The sequence below is a fragment of the Leuciscus leuciscus genome (assembly GCF_965113295.1).
Source record: "Leuciscus leuciscus genome assembly, chromosome: 2".
NCBI classification, from domain to species: Eukaryota; Metazoa; Chordata; class Actinopteri; order Cypriniformes; family Leuciscidae; genus Leuciscus; species Leuciscus leuciscus.
In genome coordinates this window covers 11,007,060-11,027,576 of record NC_138726.1, presented here as the reverse complement: position 1 = coordinate 11,027,576, position 20,517 = coordinate 11,007,060, and the positions used below count along the sequence as shown (strand labels likewise).

Here is a 20,517-nt window from a genome sequence, read left to right as displayed (position 1 = left end):
TTAAGACAAAACCACTTCCTCACCAGCTTCACCGTTTCGTTGTTCATCTCTGACAGTGTACGTTGTGGAATATGTACATTGGGGAAAAGGTGTTGGATTTTAGCCGCTGCAATCAGCCTGATGGCTTCAATCTTCATCATTATGGGAAGTGGGGCAGCATCAATCAGCCTAAGTCTTTGGGTGTACTCGTGACACAGCTTTGAGATCTGTTCCTCCCAATCGCCACTGATGTTAAATTTATGACCCAGATAAGGATATATTTCATGACGTTCATACAGTCGGATAGGTTTCTGCATTAATGAGAAGGCAGGGAGTTTATCAGACTTTGCTTTATACCATCTGTTTCCTCCACTGCGTCTTTCATAGAATGCAGCACATTTTGTATGTTTGATTTCTAAACCTGACCACTTTATGAACTCATCTGTGCGGAGGAGCATGTTTGAAATGACACTTTCATCTCTTGAGGAGATTTCCACATCATCCGCATATAGCCTTGCACTGGGTTTGGGGATCGCACACCTGCCGGCGCGCACTGGCACAACCACTTCATCCAGGAGTTAATTGCCAAAATGAAGTTGATGGCGCTCCAAGGGCACCCTGTTTTGATGCCGATTTTAAGTGGTATGGGATCGGTTAGGGCTTTTCCACATATGACTTGGATGTAAGAATTATTATAAACATCTTTAATTACATCTGCATACAGCTGTGGTAGTCTTATTTCGTCTAATGCATGAAACATGACATCATGGGGCAATGTGCCAAATGCATCACGAAAATCCAAAAAGACAGTATAGAACTTAGAAGAAGAGTGTTTAAAGTCATCTATTCCCGTTTTAAGACAGAAGACATGTTCATTCATCCCCTGCCTGTTGATATAAGCTTTTTGCTTTGGTGAGAGTATTCCAGTCTCTACTAACCAAGGAAGTATTCGTGACAGCATACATTTCATGAACACCTTATAGACGGTGGGTAATAGGGAGATATCTCTCCAGGTAGACGGGTCGTCAGGAATATTATCCTTTTTGGGGATACGGTGGATCAGGGCCCCTTTCCATGAATCTGGAACTTTACCATTCTCCAAACAGATGTTAAATACACACACACACACACACACACACACACACACACACACACACACACACACACACACACACACACACACACACACACACACACACGCACACACACACACACACACACACACACACACACACACAGAGATATGCGATCATTCTGGAACCATTCTGGGAAATGAAAAAATAACAATTTGTGTGAAGCCACTATTTATTTGTTAAGCACACTCTACAGACATATAGCACCTAAACGTCCGGGACAAAAATGATTTATTCTTGCTCTGTGGTCCCTAATGAGCTTAGCATTGGATTCTTAACACTTGATGAATGTGCCTGCAACCAGAAAGTCTGCTGGCTTTGGAAAGCAATGAATGTCTTCAATAACAAATAACAACACAAATATGAATAAAGGTGAATGAAAGGTGAGCTTAAACGGTCAAATACATATGAACTCTATATTGAGCATCACAGTTCTTGAATTGATTCAGATTTGGTGCAACAGGACTTTGCTGCCCCCGAGTGACAAATACAGGGAAGAGCGATATCACTTGATAACATAAATCATTTTAGATAACACCGCACACAATCAGTCTTTGAGAAACCTTCAGCTCTGTAAAGATTACATAGGGAGAAGACGCTAAAAGCAGCTTTACTTGAGCATTTCTGCTGTTGGTTTAGAAAGGTTTTCAAGCTGTTAGTGGTGTAAAAAGGTCTTCTTAATCCTGCAAACAAACAACCAGTGCAAAGTCACTAAAAACAGCTGTGATGCGGTCTGCTGCTGTCTCTGTACATTTTTAGAAAGAATGTACTGATCCAGGGCTTATTTAAACCCAGATACAAGCGTCACTTTAGAACATTCTGCACCCACCAGACCAGTTTTATGTGTCTGTAAATTGTTACAAGAATAAACCTTGACTCTGGTGCGCACTTGTTCAGGAAGTAAAGTAACATGCACATGTATTTTAGCCGATGACCACGACAGTGGTGATGATTTACCTTTAGAGAGAGAGAGAGAGAGAGAGAGAGAGAGAGAGAGAGAGAGAGAGAGAGAGAGAGAGAGCAATGTAAGCGTGTATAATGAGTGCAATCAGAGTGGCAAATTAATGGCCGTGTCCCAATTCAAAGGCTGCATCCTTCGAAGGCCGTGATTGTTGAATGGGACGGTCTAGCCTACGAAGGACTGTTCTTGTTCTTGCAATTTCTGTATATAATAAATAGTACAAACTATATGTAATCGCATCTTAGTAAGATATGTCACCATTTGAACCACTTTAAAGTTTTTATTTTTACATTTGTATCATTAGATATCTAATATTTAGTAAACCTAATAGTACGTTTTGGAACATAAATAGTTGAGAAAGATAACGTTGTGCAACAGTATATTGGATCCGTTCATAAACTCTTAAAGTGACAGCAGCCTAATAAACCTGCTGACGTCTGTCATGCTAATCAAAGAACAAGACAAAGAAAATCACTCTCTGCTCTTGACTGAATAACTTTTGTAAACTTTAATTTAAGCATTATTCTGTATTTAATACATATTTAATTGTATTAAACGGCTGTGTTTATTTCTTTGTACTATTGTTTGGAATTTGTTTATTTGTTTTTATTTTATTACTGATTGTTTACTTGTCTTTTTTTGTAAATTTAGTTTAAAGTTTCAAATCACTGTGATCTGTGTAAGCTATTGCAACAAAATTACCCAAATTAAATATATAAAAGACAATGATGAAATAATAATAACAATAATATCCGTTTGGTAGTAGCCTATATAAGGTCGTTTTCCCTGTGGTATAAAAAATGGTATCAAATATATATAATTTAAAATGTTTGCGATTGTCACGCTGGTTCTCAAAGACGATGGAGGCAACGGGTATACAAAAATAACAAGATGATTTATTTCCAACAACGATTGTAATCCAGGATACGAGACAGCATGTGAGACACAAACAGTGTGCACTGACCACAAACAATGAACCTGGACACGAGAGGAACTTAAATACACTGAAGAACAATGATGCCACAGCTGAAGACAATGAATGATAACAATGATGACTAGATGACTGGCAGGTGCGGGTAATGGAGAAGAACGTGCAGGTGTGTGTCGAGGAGGATCATGGGAACTGTAGTGCAGACAATGACGATGACAGTGACAGTGAAGAAGGCAATGACAGTGACGATGAACGTGATGGTGACAGCAATATTAACATAAGTACATATTTAAATGTTTTGCCACTTGCTTGAGCAACTTAATATATAAATATATATAGAAGTAATACACTGAATAATACATTTTTTCAACTTATTGAGTTGACTCCTGCACCGCAACAAGCACCGCATACACTGCAAACAGAGTATGTGTGAAACGGGCGTTACCAGCGTCCGTTACGCCACTTCACTACCATTCACAAATCCTCTCCTGTGGCCTAATGGGATAGTTAAGTGTCCATCGTATGCACACTTCGGTATCTTGCCAGAAGTAGTAGGTCATCCGGGTACTTTTTGCCTACTCTTTTATGAGTACTGTGAATTCAGACATACTCGTTTTGTCACATACTGTTTTTCGCCTACTATATAGTGGAGAAGTATGCTATTTCGGATGCAGCCCATCTGTTGTATCCTTCATTTCACTGGAACCGAAGGATGCATTTGGACGCCGCATAAGGAGCCTTCAATTTGGGACCACGGTGACGCAATAAGCCTTCGAATGCACCCTTAAAAGTATGCAGCGTCTGTATTGGGACGCAGCAAATGGCTCGCAATCAAAAGCGTCCGTTTGCAAGCAGCAGAAATCCACCTTCACGTGATGCACACACAGTAAAACCAAGTGTCGCTCACTCTGCTGAGTATAATAGCACCAAATTAATAAAAGACACAGTGAAACCAGTCCACCGGAACAATCGCGCTTGGACTCGGACCGCAGCAAACGGTGTGAAAAGCCCCCCAAGTCCCTCTATATGTACATGATCGGACACTTTAGCGAGATTACAGTCGTTAATCCAGAGCCAAACATATCATTAAAAGGCCTCTATCTGAACTCTATGAATAGCCATGTTTCATTCTAAAACGAAATACATTTGAAAGTCACATGGGAAAGAAAAGATTGAATTAGCACAGGCTTTCAACCAAAGCACTCAAAGGGCTTTTGTCTTTAAGCACAACCCAATTTAAATGCTAATTTAATCACTTCTCTAGACCACAACATTCTTAATCCACTTCATTAACATATATACATGGGGTACGGTTAAGATAAATTAAGTCAATACCTTCAGAGTTATGCAAGCAAGAAAAAAATACAGTCAAAAGGTAAAGGGAACATGACAAGGAAACCGAGAACCATTTAAATAAAATAGCAGAATAGAATGATTTTCATGATATTTGGTTTCCGTTAATGGCGCACACATGTGCGGTTTTCCACCGATGTGGATGGAACATAAAATAACAACAATCTGAAAGTGTTCATTACGCCTGAATCTGAAATCATCAATAAAGTGCCACCACTGAAGTCTGATTCTAAAGCGAATGAATGACTATAAGCCGGTTCTTTTAGTGAATCAAAAACATATAGCTCAACGTCTGATACCACATTTTTTATTTATTTATTTATTTAGTATGGAATCAAAAACAAAGAATGACCAGTGAAGTCCAATTCCTGAGTGAATGATCAGGTTTATTTTTTAAATCAAAAACATACAGTGCGACCAGTGAGGTTTGATCCCTTAGGAAAGACGTTTATCAGTTGATAAACTGAGCTGCAAGTCATGAATTTTACAATGTCATAATACATATAACTGATGCTGTGTTACAGAATATTGTTCTTAAAGTAATGAATTAAATGTGTTGATATTGGTAATTAAAGTTGCAGTAAGAGATTTCTGAGAAACACTGTTGAAAGTGGATCAGACAGAGCGCCAAAACACACTGGTAGCCAATCAGCAGTAAGGGGAGGTTCCTGTGTTGCATAGAGTGGTCTTGAATTTGGGGGCGGAGCTATCAAGATTGTGTAGGGGTGTGTTTGTTTTGATGATCTCAAATATCAACAGTGTTTCTCAGAAATCAATTTCTGCACATTTGAACCTAAAACTAAAACTATAAATAAAAAAAATTACATAAAAAATATGGCAACCAACTGAAATACATTTATGTGGAAGTCATTACATTACTAAAATTAAAATTGAAATAAAAATAAATAAGAGCTATATAAAAAATAAAAAAAATAAAAAAAATAATCAAAAGCACAAAACAAAATGACTAAAACTAGATTGAACACTATATATAGAAAATACAAAAATATTACTTTTTATTACAAATATTTTAGTGTTTTGTTGTTTTAATAGTGTTATTGAAATTATATTTCTTTCTCAAATTCAAAAGAATTGTTCATGGAGCCAGAATGATAAAAAAAATCATAATAGTTAAATTCATTACCCATGTATGAAAAAAGGTCAAATATGCCATAGTAAAACTATGTTATTCTTTGAAGTGCCTCGGAATGCTACGAAAATACAATGATGCATGAATGTGGTATTCATTTAGTACTATGATAACACTTTACAAAGGCCTGGGACACACTAGACAATTTTCAAATCTTAACCGATTTTAAAACTGTGGGAGACTTATAATCCTCCTAATGCACACACTAGAAGATTAGTCCGGACCGCAAAACCACACACCTGTCGATTGTAGTAACATTTTCAGATCTCACAGAGACTCACGAGATCAAACGGGACTTGAGAAGAAAAACAAATGGAGGACGATCGACATTGTCAGCTGTTTTGTCAACATTGTCAACAACTCAGTTTTGTTTTACGGGAATAAAAAAAGAATATGAGTGATCTTCTTTCTCAATACTCCACTTTCGTGGCATGATTGTGTGGGCTCTGACGTGATCAGGAGCAGGAAAATAATCGTAATAATGACACCACACAATTGAGGATTTTTTGGACAAAAAGTCGATTGCGAGAAGTCTGGAATCGGGCCACACACCCGACCGTTGGGGGTTGCAAATCAAGCCCAAAATCAGGCTTAAAATCTTCAAGTGTGTGGCCAGCCTAAGGATGTGCTGAGTTTTGACAGGTGCAGGCCATTAAGAAATCACTGGTCATACTGAACAGGTGTTGCCTCATTTTAACAACACAGAGGACAAACTCTTACGCTGTGTCCTAACCAGGCATTAAGTGACAAGTTTGCAGTGACACACAATTTGTAAATTGGATAAATCCCTTTTAGTATTTTCTTTTTGGATTGGGTGTGGTTGTAAACTGGATGTGGTTACATATTTTCCACAGGTCATCGTGGCTTACAACATGTTCATTTGACTCTTGGTAACATGTTTGACTGCGTAAGTCTGCGTGAATACGGAGATTCATGTGTAGCACCACCGCCTGCTCCTAGTGACAGCTGCTCTCGCAGCGGTGAGTTTGGAATCGTGTTCCTTCTGTTTGCCCTGTTTATAAGTGTAAACACCAGAAGGGCCAAGAGACTAAAGGAGCGAGAAGCACAGCACATTCACTCCCCCACAGACAACAAGAAAACACAAAATCAATTAGCAAACACAGTGAGAGAACAGCCCGTGTCCCCTGATGAAGCTGAGACCGGATCCTTCTGCAATGTATGATGGCACACAAACACACAAGCTCGTCTGGAGTGGACTTCATAATCAAATAATTTTCCAGCGCTTGATCAGGATGAAGTAGGACTGTGTCCTCTTAGTGCACTTCAAAAGCACAAGTATATTCCCCCTAATGTATTGGGATGGTGAAGAAGGCTTTTGTTAGAGGTGCGCTGGTTGAATAGAAGCTCTTGTGATGGCGGACTGGCAGGCTGCTAAATAAATGGCAAGCATTTGAGTGGGACTGGAGTGGCTGGGAAGCCGTCTGTTCAATGTCTCTGAAAGCAAAGCAGGCACAATCATCAAAGCCTTCTGGATACACACTTACACCGGGACACTGAGGACTGAAATACTCCTCACAAGTGGACACATGCATACACACTCGTCACACGGACTTCATGCTCATGAGTCACTCTCATAGAAGCACGCACACAAAAGCCCTTCTGAAACTGAATAATACTCTGAAATATTAAAAATTTGCAATGGAAAATGTCACAGGGGACCGCTGCCATTTTGTTTCAAACAAACGGGGACCAAAAAAAAAATGGTAAAATGAAGGGCTGAAAAGATAATAAAGGCAGATGAGAGAATATTACACCACTCTTTCATAAAGTCTGTTCTCAAATAATTGGTATGCTTTTATATATAATTATGTAACAATAAAGTTTATAGACACTTAAGATTTCAGAGAAGCATAAGGGAAGTTAATTTAATGCTGCCCCACTAGGCTTTAATACTACAGTATGTAACAGTTTGTTCAGTTCATATATATATATATATATATATATATATCCCTCTATGGTACGCATTATGATATCAGTGAGAAAAAAAATATTTGTTATGTTTTTCCTGCTTAAAATTTGACACTATAGCAATATCAATAAACATTATCATAATTTTTTAATTTTTTAATTAATTATAAGTTTGTTGCCTCAAGGCAACATTGTACCACAATGGACAAATTTAAACATTTGACATTTTCATGAAGAAAAAAAATAATATATTTATTGAAAACATCAATTTATTTAACTAAACACTTGAACAAACAGATTTATCAAGTTTTTATTGAATTACACATTTCATATTTAATAAAAAGTAACATTTATTATCCAGCTGTTGCCCTCAGGCAACATTGTACCATCGTGGAACGCAAGTACTACAAACCATTATATCATCAAGTTATCATATCAAAACATTAAAAAACATCAAAACATGCTGTGTCAAGGTAAAACATTTACAATCACTATAACATTATCCTAATATGAAGGCCAGGCCTCAACAACAGCAAGATCAAACATTTGGAAGACCTCCCCGGCCGACCTAATGACCCGTGTGGGGTCCTCCAGGGGCCCGTCGGGAACCCCCCGAAATACGAGACCCCTACAAGTCCCACTAACCCTCTATTTGTCCGATTGCCCACTATAGTAGACAAATGTCCTGTTGACCCCACCGCCGGTCTCAAGCCACGCCCCCGTCCCACTAACCCACTATTTGTCCGATTGCCCACTGTAGTGGCCAAATGTCCCGTTGACCCTCCCTGACTTGTCTCAAGCCACGCCCCCGTCCCACTAACCCACTATTTGTCCGATTGCCCACTATAGTAGGCACATGTCCCGTTGACCCCCCTGACCAGTCCCAAGCCACGCCCCTGTCCCACAAACCCACTATTTGTCCGATTACCCACTATAGAGGCCAAATACCCCATCGACCCCCGCTGACCACTCCCAAGCCACGCCCCTTTCCCACAAACCCACTATTTGTCCGATTACCCACTATAGTGGCCAAATGTCCCGTCGAACCATGCCAAGTTTTCAGTTAGCAAAAATACAGATACATTTAGATAATTCAAACTCTTTTCCTTACAAATAAAATATAATTGTATTCATACGTAGTATGCCTGGCATGGCCTTATGTGATTCCATTATGGTACAATGTTGCCTCGAGGCAACAAGCAGTTTTATGTAATTTCCTATGATAAATTTTATGATATATAATGTAAAGTTTTTTGAAAATACTTCTTTACTTACCAATGAAGGTGACTCTGATTTTTTGTGGCTGATTATTTGGACAGAAATTAGTGAAAAATGCCCTTTTCAGTGGAGAAAATATGGAGCCATGTGACATGTGCACATGTGTTGAAAGAGGGAACTAAATGTACCCCTGTGGGTCATGTGACCACTCTTTTGCATTTTCTTTGGTTAGTATTTGAGTTCCCCTCCCCTTAGAGAGCATTGAACAATTACATTTTATTTTGTTTTTATAAAAAAAAGCTAAAATAGACTATGTTGCCTGGAGGCAACACCGTACCATAGAGGGATATATATAATATTATACATTGTGTGTGTGTGTGTGTGTATATATATATATATATATATATATATATATATACATACACTCACCTAAAGGATTATTAGGAACACCTGTTCAATTTCTCATTAATGCAATTATCTAATCAACCAATCACATGGCAGTTGCTTCAATGCATTTAGGGGTGTGGTCCTGGTCAAGACAATCTCCTGAACTCCAAACTGAATGTCAGAATGGGAAAGAAAGGTGATTTAAGCAATTTTGAGCGTAGCATGGTTGTTGGTGCCAGATGGGCCGGTCTGAGTATTTCACAATCTGCTCAGTTACTGGGATTTTCACGCACAACCATTTCTAGGGTTTACAAAGAATGGTGTGAAAAGGGAAAAACATCCAGTATGCGGCAGTCCTGTGGGCGAAAATGCCTTGTTGATGCTAGAGGTCAGAGGAGAATGGGCCGACTGATTCAAGCTGATAGAAGAGCAACTTTGACTGAAATAACCACTCGTTACAACCGAGGTATGCAGCAAAGCATTTGTGAAGCCACAACATGCACAACCTTGAGATGGATGGGCTACAACAGCAGAAGACCCCACCGGGTACCACTCATCTCCACTACAAATAGGAAAAAGAGGCTACAATTTGCACGAGCTCACCAAAATTGGACAGTTGAAGACTGGAAAAATGTTGCCTGGTCTGATGAGTCTCGATTTCTGTTGAGACATTCTGAGAGTCAGAATTTGGCGTAAACAGAATGAGAACATGGATCCATCATGCCTTGTTACCACTGTGCAGGCTGGTGGTGGTGGTGTAATGGTGTGGGGGATGTTTTCTTGGCACACTTTAGGCCCCTTAGTGCCAATTGGGCATTGTTTAAATGCCACGGCCTACCTGAGCATTGTTTCTGACCATGTCCATCCCTTTATGACCACCATGTACCCATCCTCTGATGGCTACTTCCAGCAGGATAATGCACCATGTCACAAAGCTCGAATCATTTCAAATTGGTTTCTTGAACATGACAATGAGTTCACTGTACTAAAATGGCCCACACAGTCACCAGATCTCAACCCAATAGAGCATCTTTGGGATGTGGTGGAACGGGAGCTTCGTGCCCTGGATATGCATCCCACAAATCTCCAACTGCAAGATGCTATCCTATCAATATGGGCCAACATTTCTAAAGAATGCTTTCAGCACCTTGTTGAATCAATGCCACGTAAAATTAAGGCAGTTCTGAAGGCGAAAGGGGGTCAAACACAGTATTAGTATGGTGTTCCTAATAATCTTTTAGGTGAGTGTATATATATATATATATATATATATATATACACACACACACAATGTATAATAATATATATATAGGGCCTATACAGATGCCTCAATACCAGTTGTTTCTATGGGCCGCAATATGTAAGTCGGCATCATTTGAGCAAGCTGACTTAGTGTGTACAACTGTAGTTAGACACATGTATGAATATATATATATATATCTGTATGTCTACTTTAGCAGATTATTTTGCTAAACTAACACAATATAACAAGACACAGGCATCAGCTAACACAACATAAAAAAGTTACCATAGTAAACGCAAAAACGGTACCATAGACGCATTAAAACCTGTAAATTGAGTTAATACATATAAAAACGCACACTAACACATTCTCACCTGAGAAAGGTTATCCCATTTCTTCTGGAATTTAAATAGCTGGTTTTACAACCAGAAGCTGTGCAATGTAGTGCCATCATTGATTACTGTGAGTAACAACTCTGGAGCGGTCAAATGTGGCATCTATGTATACATATCTATTGACTACACTCTCTGGAGTTGCTGGAAAATTACGTCATTACTGGTGAAACATCTACTAAAATAAGAGATATTTTGTCATTTAAATATTGATTACAAAAATTTTTATATTTTTTTTGCGGCATCTATAGAAGGGTCTATTAGGGCCATGCCAACCAGAGAAAAACTGAAAAAACTTCACACCTTAGAATTTCTCTCACCAGTGAGTGTGGAGAGAGTGATGAGAGGGACATGGAAATCCTGGAGTGGAGCTGGACCAGAGTGATCAAAATTAAAGTATCATGAAAGTGAAGTGTACTTAAGCAAACTTTTATTTCATTGTCTTATTTTATTATATTATCTGCAAGTACAGTTTTTTTTTAAATATACTTCTAATTTTTTAAGTACACCACAAGGGCACATTCATTACAATTAAGAGCACTTCTTTTCCTCAAGGGCATCATTTTTTCATGTCGAACATTTGTAAATGAACCTCTTTGTGGTATATATGTCGCCTTAGATGCACCTCCTTTGCAATGTATAATACTAAAAGCATGGTACCTTTTAGTATTTTTTTGTTCGTGTAATAAATCATACAACATACTCCTAACATTCAAATTCCTCCACAATAACAAGCTAGACACAGTTAAAATAAACTTAGTCCAAACAGACTGCTCAGCTCCCAGTGTGGGAATCTGGGTTCCTCTAATTTCTGCTTACAATGCACAAAACTGTCTTCTTTATGATATATTGCCCACTAGAAGGACCACGGCTGCCCATTCATTTTATTCCCAACCTGTTCCACAAACCATCCATAAAATATAGGTTGGGAATGAGACACTAAATATAACTATCTCCATAGATATAGCTGCTGCGAAGTTACCCACTACACTTCGACCTTCATATCCCAAAGCTGGAGAGAACTTGCTTATCTAAGCAGTGGTGTACTTTGGAAACAATCGTCAGTTTAATGCTGTAACTATATTATATTTCAAGTACATTCAATTACGGATATTTTTTCATCTCAACTATTATGATAAATTCCAGTAGATGTTGTCACATGTTTACATCTGTATGTCTATAATGGGATAGACTGGAAAACTTAAGCCTAAAGTCACCAACCTAAGTCAACCAACCTAAATGACATGCAGGTTTTCACTGTAGGAATATCAGAACAGCGTTTCAGAATTTTACCTGGACATCCAAATAAAACATTTGGACCTGCAAAAGCGTAACAGCAAAATCATTTCAATGGTCAGCAGTAGTGGTGCTGTGATCTGTTGTTCTGATTTTCATAACGCTTCTGGGGTCAAACGCTATTGGGTCATGACATGGATTTTTCTATTATTTTAATATGTTCCTTGAGGTTCACTTATAATGTTAATACATTTTTATATGCAGAAAAACTCTTATTTTCAGCCCTCATTCTGTAGCCTGACTACGTCAGACTTCGTACTTCCGCTCAATTTCAGTTCGCTTCAGTACTCAGTCTGAGATAGCGGCCTATCTCCCAGTTTTCCTCCGGCCTTAAAACAGCCGGCCAATCTACGAACAGAGGGCGGGCTGAGAGCCGTGACGTAGACGCTGATTGTACCGTGGATGCGTAGATTTACTTCACATAATCTGCAGAAGTCGTTCACAGCCATGTTCATTCCGGTATTTCGCTCGATGGTTTTGTTTTCGCATCATATGTGTGTTTACAGTGGAAGTTCGATGCGGCTGAGCCAGCGCATAACACACACCATAACCAAACGTTATGTGATTGGCTTACGGGTAACCAATGATTTTAAACTTCAGACAAGCGCCCCCCCGCGAGAAAGAAAACGCTTTTCAATTATGCCCTTCCAAACAGATTGGCAGATTCCTGTAGCCCAAGAGCGGTTGCCCACTGAAGCTAAGCAGGGCTGAGCCTGGTTAGTACCTGGATGGGAGACCTCCTGAGAAAACCAGGTTGCTGCTGGAAGAGGTGTTAGTGAGGCCAGCAGGGGGTGCTCACCCTGTGGTCTGTGTGGGTCCTAACCAGGCTTGGGAGGGTTACTTTAAAAATGTACTCCGTTACAGTTACAAATTACTTCATAAAAAAAGTATTCAGTAACGTAATCCAAGTACTATAATATGAAAGTAATGTAACTGATTACTTTTGGATTACTTCAAGGTCACGTATATAAATAAAGTCAAGCAAGAAGAAATATTATAAAAAATAAATAAAAAAAAACTTTTATTTATTAAGAATTTGGTCCAGTGTACAATATTTGCAAAATATAGCCTACACACAGGCCTGAATATATGTAAGGGCTATACAGACATCTAGTGGCTAATGTATGGTATTACAGATTATTTTGTTTTATTTTTAACAAATTTTTAACAAAAAAATAAAAACACAACATAAAAAATGTGTACACAACCTACATATTGGTTTATTTTAAAATAGGCCTACATGTTGACTAAAGCCGTGATCTTTCTTAATTTGCCTGACTGAACTTGGTGCATTGGCAGTGGGAGTTCCCCTGTTACCTAGACAGCGAACATGTTTCGCGAGAAAAGATTAAGAAAGGACATTTTGGGTACTAAAAAAGCTACTCTCCTAATTTCTACAAAATAGTAGCGGAATTTCCATGAATTAAAAGCGATTTTACCCGCAGGCAGCATCGTTTCTACTAGCAGCAGTGATTCAATCTGCGTCTGAGGAGATTGTAAAGCTGTTATTTGCACACGCACCAGCGCGTGGCACACGTGAGTCATTACTGGCAACAGAACCAGGAACTACTGTATAATCAAGCAGCGCTTAATATAGTGTTATTATGCCAAAATACTGATTTATTTAGTTTTAAATGAAACCATTGTAATCCTGAAAGTATTCCCCCTTTTTTCAAAATGTAACTATAATCTGATTCCTACGTTTTTTGACGTAACTGTAACGGATTACAGTTACTGGATTTTTGTATCCTGATTACATAACGCCGTTACATGTATTCCGTTACTCCCCAACCCTGGTCCTAACGCCCCAGTATAGTGATGGGGACACTATACTGTCAAAGAGCACCGTCCTTCGGATGAGATGTAAAACCGAGGTCCTGACTCTGTGGTCATTAAAAATCCCAGGATGTCTTTCAAAAGAGTAGGGGTGTAACCCCGGCATCCTGACCAAATTTGCCCAGTGGCCTCTGCCTATCACTTCCTCCTAATCATCCCCATATTGGCTTCATCACTGTCTCCTCTCCACCAGTAAGCTGGTGTGTGGTGGGCGCTCTGGCGCAATATGGCTGCCGTCGCATCATCCAAGTGGATGCTGCATATTGGTGGTGGTTGAGGAGATTCCCCCCTTCTATGTAAAGCGCTTTGAGTGCCGAGAAAAGCGCTATATAAATGTAATGAATTATTATTATTATTATTATTCATAATAATTTCAGAGATTGGTCGCAAAAACAGCTTAGAGACACCTTCTCTGACAATTTTCACTTCGGCCTTCCTTACTTTCCCGTCATCACTTGGAAAAGTTTTAGTGATTAAGCCAAAAGGCCAACCGTGTCTTTTGGCTTGAACATCCCTTAGCAAGACAATATCTTCTTCTTGCACATTTGTTTTCTCATCTGTCAACTTTTGTCTTTTCTGGAGAACACAGATATGCTCACTTCTCCATCTTTTCCAGAATCTGAGAATGTGCTACAGAACATTCTACAGAACGTGCTCCAATTTTTGCGTAAGGAGCAAAGCAGGAATAAGAATAAGAGGATGTTCTGGATCTGAGGATACAGAAGTTAATGGTCTTGAGTTTACTATGGCAGTAACTTTGGCCATAAAAGTTGTTAAAACTTCATGTATAAGTCTAGCAGATCCGAGTTTGAGAAGCATGGCATCAAGAATACGACGAGACACTCCAATCATTCTCTCCCAACTACCTCCCATGTGCGAGGAATGTGGCGGATTGAACAACCAAGTACAACCTTGCTCTGAGAGGTAGCTTTCTACAGGTTTGTTGGCATGCATAGAACCAGCCTGTAGTTATTTGCTGGCCCCTATGAAGTTTGTCCCACAATCAGACCTCAGTTGTTTTACAGGTCCTCTGATTGCAACGAATCGTCAAAGGGCATTGATAAAACTAGATGATTCAATGATTTCAATGTGAATAGCTTGTGTGCTCATACACATGAAGATGACTGCCCAGCACTTGCTATTACTTTGTCCTCCACGTGTTCTTCTTGCAGTGACAGACCATTGACCGAACACATCTAAACCTACATAAGTGAATGGAGGATCGGTGCTCAAGCGATCAACTGGTAGGTCTGCCATTTTCTGCTCTTGAGACCTACCCTGTAACTTACGACATGTTACACAATTGTGTATTAGACAGCTGATTCGTTTCTCACCGGTGACAATCCAGAATCCAGCTGCCCTAACAGCTCCTTCAGTGAAATGGCCGCCTTGGTGGCAAACTCTTTCGTGGTAGTGTCTAATGAGTAGAGGAGTAATGTGGTGTCTACCTGGAATTATAATTGGATGAGCCTCATTTGATGTAAGTTGTGCTTTATCTTCCTCCAACTCGATGTATACCTTGAGCATCAATAAATGGACAAAGTTTGACAAGGGGACTTCTTTTTTTAATAGGTTTTCCCTTTTTGAGGCTCTGCATTTCCTCTGAATAGGTCTCAATTTGAACAGCAAGAATGATTTCTGTCTTTGCCTCATCCAATTGGACTGCACTCAAAGCACGATTTCAAATGGGACATTAATTTTATACAACAGTTAAAAAAAACAAAAGGGTAACATTAAGTGATGTACTACATTTAAAACAGTATTGTCAGTAGGCTTATTGCTCTATTTTGCAACGAAAGCCACGGCAGAACTGCAGCACACAGCGGTGATTCGCGAACGAATCTGTGGCTTTGAACGAATCGTGAGATTCAATGATCCGTTCTTAAAACAGTCACTTCCTTCGTTACTGAATGAATGAATGACTCGATGACTCACTCATAAAGACAGTGAGTTACCGCCACCTACTGGCAATTTTAATATAATATTTGTATTAAAGGGGTGGTATAATGCCCTTTTCACAAGATGTAAAATATATCTATGATGTCCCCAGAGTGTGTGTGTGAAGTTTTAGCGCAAAATACCCCACAGATATTTTTATATAGCAAGTTAAAGTTGTCACTTTTTGAGGGTTTGCAAAAACGCACCGTTTTGTGCCTGGCCCTTTAAATGCAAATGAGCTGCTGCAGAGGGCGGGGTTTCAAGAGCTTGTGTCTGTTAGCAGCTGCTATTACCTCACGCAGACACACTAAAATGACAGAAACTGTTCTGCCTTTAATGTTAAACGGAGTCAGATAAGGATGGAGAGACTCAAGAAGAAGTGACAACATGTAGAATGCAACAGGACGTCTCTGAATGGTTAGTTGATGAATTTATGTTGCTGATGTGGAGTTAACTATCTTCAATTAGGATATTCTGTCATGATAAATCTATAAATTGCTCATATAGGAACTGTTGTGAGATGTACACAGAGTGACTTTCTATTGCATGTGAAAAGATGGATGCTAAAGTTTGAGCTGACTCACAAATGTACTCTTATACTACAACTTTTCCTCTTCTCAACATGGACTGCGTGTTCCCGGGGGCGGGGTTTATGTAAATTCTAGGGTTAGTGATGTCACTAACCCGAGAGGAATGTCGTGTAGTCCCAACCCTGTAGTCATTTTCTTTAAAAGCAAATATCTCCCTTTGCTTTGAACTTTGAGCGTTGTAACTTTGCAGATGTTGTTTATGCTCAAACAGCAACATTACACACTAACTAAAGTTAGAAAAGTGAAATCACACTCAACCACCCCTTTAATATTAAACGTTTTTTTAACATCATTGCATATTTGTTGAACATTGTTTTATTTAAAGCATTATTTCTTTTTTAAAGGTATTTATAAAGGTAAAAAATGAAATGGAAAAATCGGTTAAAGGGGGCAAATATTGTCCCTTAATGGAAAAGGTGTGACTGTGTATATGCGTGGGACTTACTGTGTTTAGAGGTTAGCTGAACTCTCGAGGTGCTTCAGGGGAAGCTCATTGTGCTTGGTTGTGTTGACAAAAGCTTGTGATGGAGCTTTATATGAAGTTTTGTGGCACTTTTATCACTTTTGATAGGCACTGAGATACCTTAGAAACTCAAATATGATAAATACGGCACTCTAAAAAATTGGAGAACCACTGAACTAAGGAAAAGGGATATGTAGAATTGCACAAGTGCTACTTCTAAAGAGTGCAATGTCAATATAGCCTGTTACCTTGATTCAAATTTCTCATAAGCTTAATTGAATTGGCCTAGAGAGAATAATTATAATGACATTTTCTGTCTAAAGAGACTACATATAAAATAGCTACCAACATGACAGTTTTACAGCATCCCTCCACCCCATCTCTTCACTTCTAACTATTCCTATCCCAGCCTGGGATGGGGGAGTTCTCTGGGTTCGGGTCAAATTCTGAGCTCGGAGCCCTCCCCTCGGACAGCACGCCAAATACGCATAACCTTTATTCTATTTATTTATATCTAAGAGTGAACTTGTGAAATCCATTAAATGATCCCATGATTGAAATCCCTAAAAGTTCAATATATGAAGTGCCAGACAGAACCCTTTAAGGTTCTATATAGAACATATTCTTCTAAGAGTGATACCTGAGTTAATGGTACACTTATTTACACATATACAAATATGTACATTTAAATGAATAAAAAAATAAAAAAAATTTATGATTCTTGCCAAAACTATTACTACACCCACTGTGCAAAAACAATGGGTACAGTTGGTCTCATGTACCACACGCAACAACATAAAACTGTCATGTACTTATGTGTTCTCTCTCTACGATGATGAAATGTTATGATACAGTTGCACTGAAACTATGGTTCCGGTACACATTAATCAGGACCGTTCTATGGCACACATGCAGTTTCATGTAAGAGATATCAAACAAAACGAAATATCTGCACGATTAGCTGGGATGCAGTAAATAAGGTAATCAGGACGGTGTACATTTTAGAAACTAGCAGCTATTTTCACCCTTTTTACTACTTTGCATTATGTAAATGTACGAATGACTAACCTTAATCATTACAGGCATGAACCAGATTTAACAGAGAGATAAGAAATAGTAAACAGGACAAATTATGACAGTGCCTCAGATTCGCTGGTTCTGGTGAAAAACAATGAAAGAGCTTTTTGGGGGTAAAAGCACAATCCTAAACTCCACTGAAATGAGACCACAGTGCATGAAGGAGTGTGTGATGTCAGATTTATGTGGATTATGTGGAAGGTGAATGAGATTTAATTTCACAGCCTGATGGCCTGGTAGATATTCCATAAAGAGTTCCTATAAAATCAAGCACCACATCACTAATGGTCCATTCATTAAGTTAATACAAGAGAGCGTTTGTCCTCATGCCTTTGAATTTTGAAGGTGCTTGAAAAATGAAAGAATACACTGTAAAAAACATATTTTGTAAGTAAACATAGAGAACATTTCAGTCATTCTACTTCAAAATTTCATGTTTAATCCAATGTGTAATGTCGTCTCTTTGTAATTATTTGTGAAATTTACTAGCCAAGTGAAATTTATAAATCATACACCAAATTTTGTTCAGAGTAAACTGCAGAAATAAAGATAAGCCTTCAGTAATTCAGTAATATTTCCTCTTTTTGTTTATTATCTGTTCCCTGTAAGGAATCCTCTGTTCTTCTTCGTAAAAGCCCCTTGTACACCATTTCTGAGAAACCCTCCATTTGGAGTCCTTTGGCCACACAACAAAGAAGCATAAAACCATGAATCATCACTGTGTGGCAGTGTACTCTTTTCTCCAGGAGAAAGACAAAAACACCACCAGAGGAAGAATACGTAAGCTATCTTATATATATTTCTAAAAGAAATTAGAAAATACCATTCACAGTGAGGGTTAAAAGCTCTAAGAGGACTAGTGAAAATTCTTTTGAAAATGTTATACATTTGTTTAAAAATAATACTATCAGAATAATAGGTAACACTTTACAGTAAGGCTGCCCTTGTTAACATTTGTTGTTAGTGAACATGAACTAACAATGAAAAATACTTCTAAAGCATCGATCAATCTCACCTTTTTCTAATACATAGTTAAAATCAAAAGTTGTATCTGTTAATTTTTGTTAATAAACTACCTATTAACTAACGTTAACAAATTCATGAATACTGTAACAAATGTATTGCTCAATGTTAGTTAATTAATGCTTTATCTTACATTAACTAATGGGACCTTATAACAAAGTGTTGTTAATTGTTACATTTCATTGAAAAACTGACCCGACAATGTCTTATTATTTGGTAATAATTGAATGGCAGCAGCACTCAAGATGCACAAGCGTGTAAAACCTGATGATCATGTTCTCCAGCTTGATTTAAAGTGATAGTTCAAAAATGAAAATTATGTCATTAATTACTCACCCTCGTGTCGTTCCAAACTCCGCAAGACTCGTTCATCTTCGGAACACAAATGAAGATCTTTTTGAGGAAATCTGAGAGCTTTCTGTCCCTCCATTGACAGCTACGCAACTACCAATTTGACGCTTCAGGACTTACAGGTTTGTAACGACATGAGAGAGTACTTAATAACAGAATTAAATTTTTGCGTGAACTAACCCTTTAAGATGATCCAAAGAGCATCTTGAGCTTCAATGAAAGTCTGATTAATCGCATTGTTCAAAATCTTGAAACTTTCTCGTTTCCAGGTTTAAACTAATTTAAATCCTTAGACATTTGAACCCCACTTTACAGCATCTCTCTGTCTAATTTAACAAGTATCTGTTGCAAAACTATTCAGCATTTGTGACTTATTGTCACATAATAAAAGTGCTCTTTACCGCCTACCTGTCCTTTTTCTCCTTTGTTTGGTTTGAAGTGAAAACACCACCATCAAAGCGCCCATGTTGCCCCCTCTCAGCGCTTCAGAAATCCAGTCGTGGATGTTTCTCTTCAGAGTTCTCCTGGAACAACTGTGGCTCTCCTCAAGTGCAGCTTGAGTCCTGCTTTATAATTCAGTCGTGGACGTAGAGCTTCTCAAAGATGTCTCCAGCAGCCTCACCAGTTTCAGATGAACCGGTGGAGATTTTGAGTCTTTCAAACCAATGCCTCCAAGCTGCTCCACTTTGGCACAGTTGAACAGCAGTTTAATTAAGCTCTCTGTGCTTTCAGCGAGTTCTCGTCGTTTGCTCCGCTGCCGTGCCCCCACTCTTTCAACAGACACTTCTTCGCAGGAAACGAGGAAGAGCGGGAGGGGAGCAGAACAAGGAGGAGGAGGAGGGGAAAAGGGCACAGTGTGAACTGAGCACTAGCTGTTGCTGCCCGAGAACGACTGAGTGTTGTTGTCAATTCTGAGTTCTGTTCGCTCGCTGGTGCTGGAGCAAGCGAAGCCAGCGCTCATTAAAACGACAGAGACTAATGCATAGTAATAAGTCTTTTCAACGGTACACACCCTTCGGAAGAACTCATATTTCTCCTGTGAGAAATGCAAAAAAGCACAGCGACTAGAAAATTGGTGGGCTGCTGCTAAAGTGGGGTGACTTCTCCAAAAAACACATTAATCGTGTTTTTTGGGATATTGCGGTGTAAACAACAATTTGATCTTAATCAACAAAGACGTATTGGCGTGGTAATTGCTTTCTTGCAATCACAAGAGGTGTAATTTAAGAGTAGTGAGCATCCGAGAGCGCGCTTAATCATGAATCCG

General features: G+C 38.8%; 1 protein-coding gene across 5 annotated transcripts in view; it reads right to left on the bottom strand.

Moving 5' to 3' along the window:
* Positions 1-20,517, bottom strand: part of kcnip4a (potassium voltage-gated channel interacting protein 4a) — a 218,301-nt gene that overhangs the window by 83,552 nt on the left and 114,232 nt on the right. The window contains exon 1 of one of the 5 annotated variants that reach the window (XM_082161744.1): positions 19,659-20,390. The exons of the other annotated variants lie outside the window; for them this stretch is intronic. Coding sequence (XP_082017870.1) covers positions 19,659-19,716 — 58 coding nt within the window. The 5' untranslated portion in view covers positions 19,717-20,390. Of the gene's footprint in view, positions 1-19,658; positions 20,391-20,517 lie in introns of those variants that run through there. 5 annotated transcript variants of the gene reach the window in all.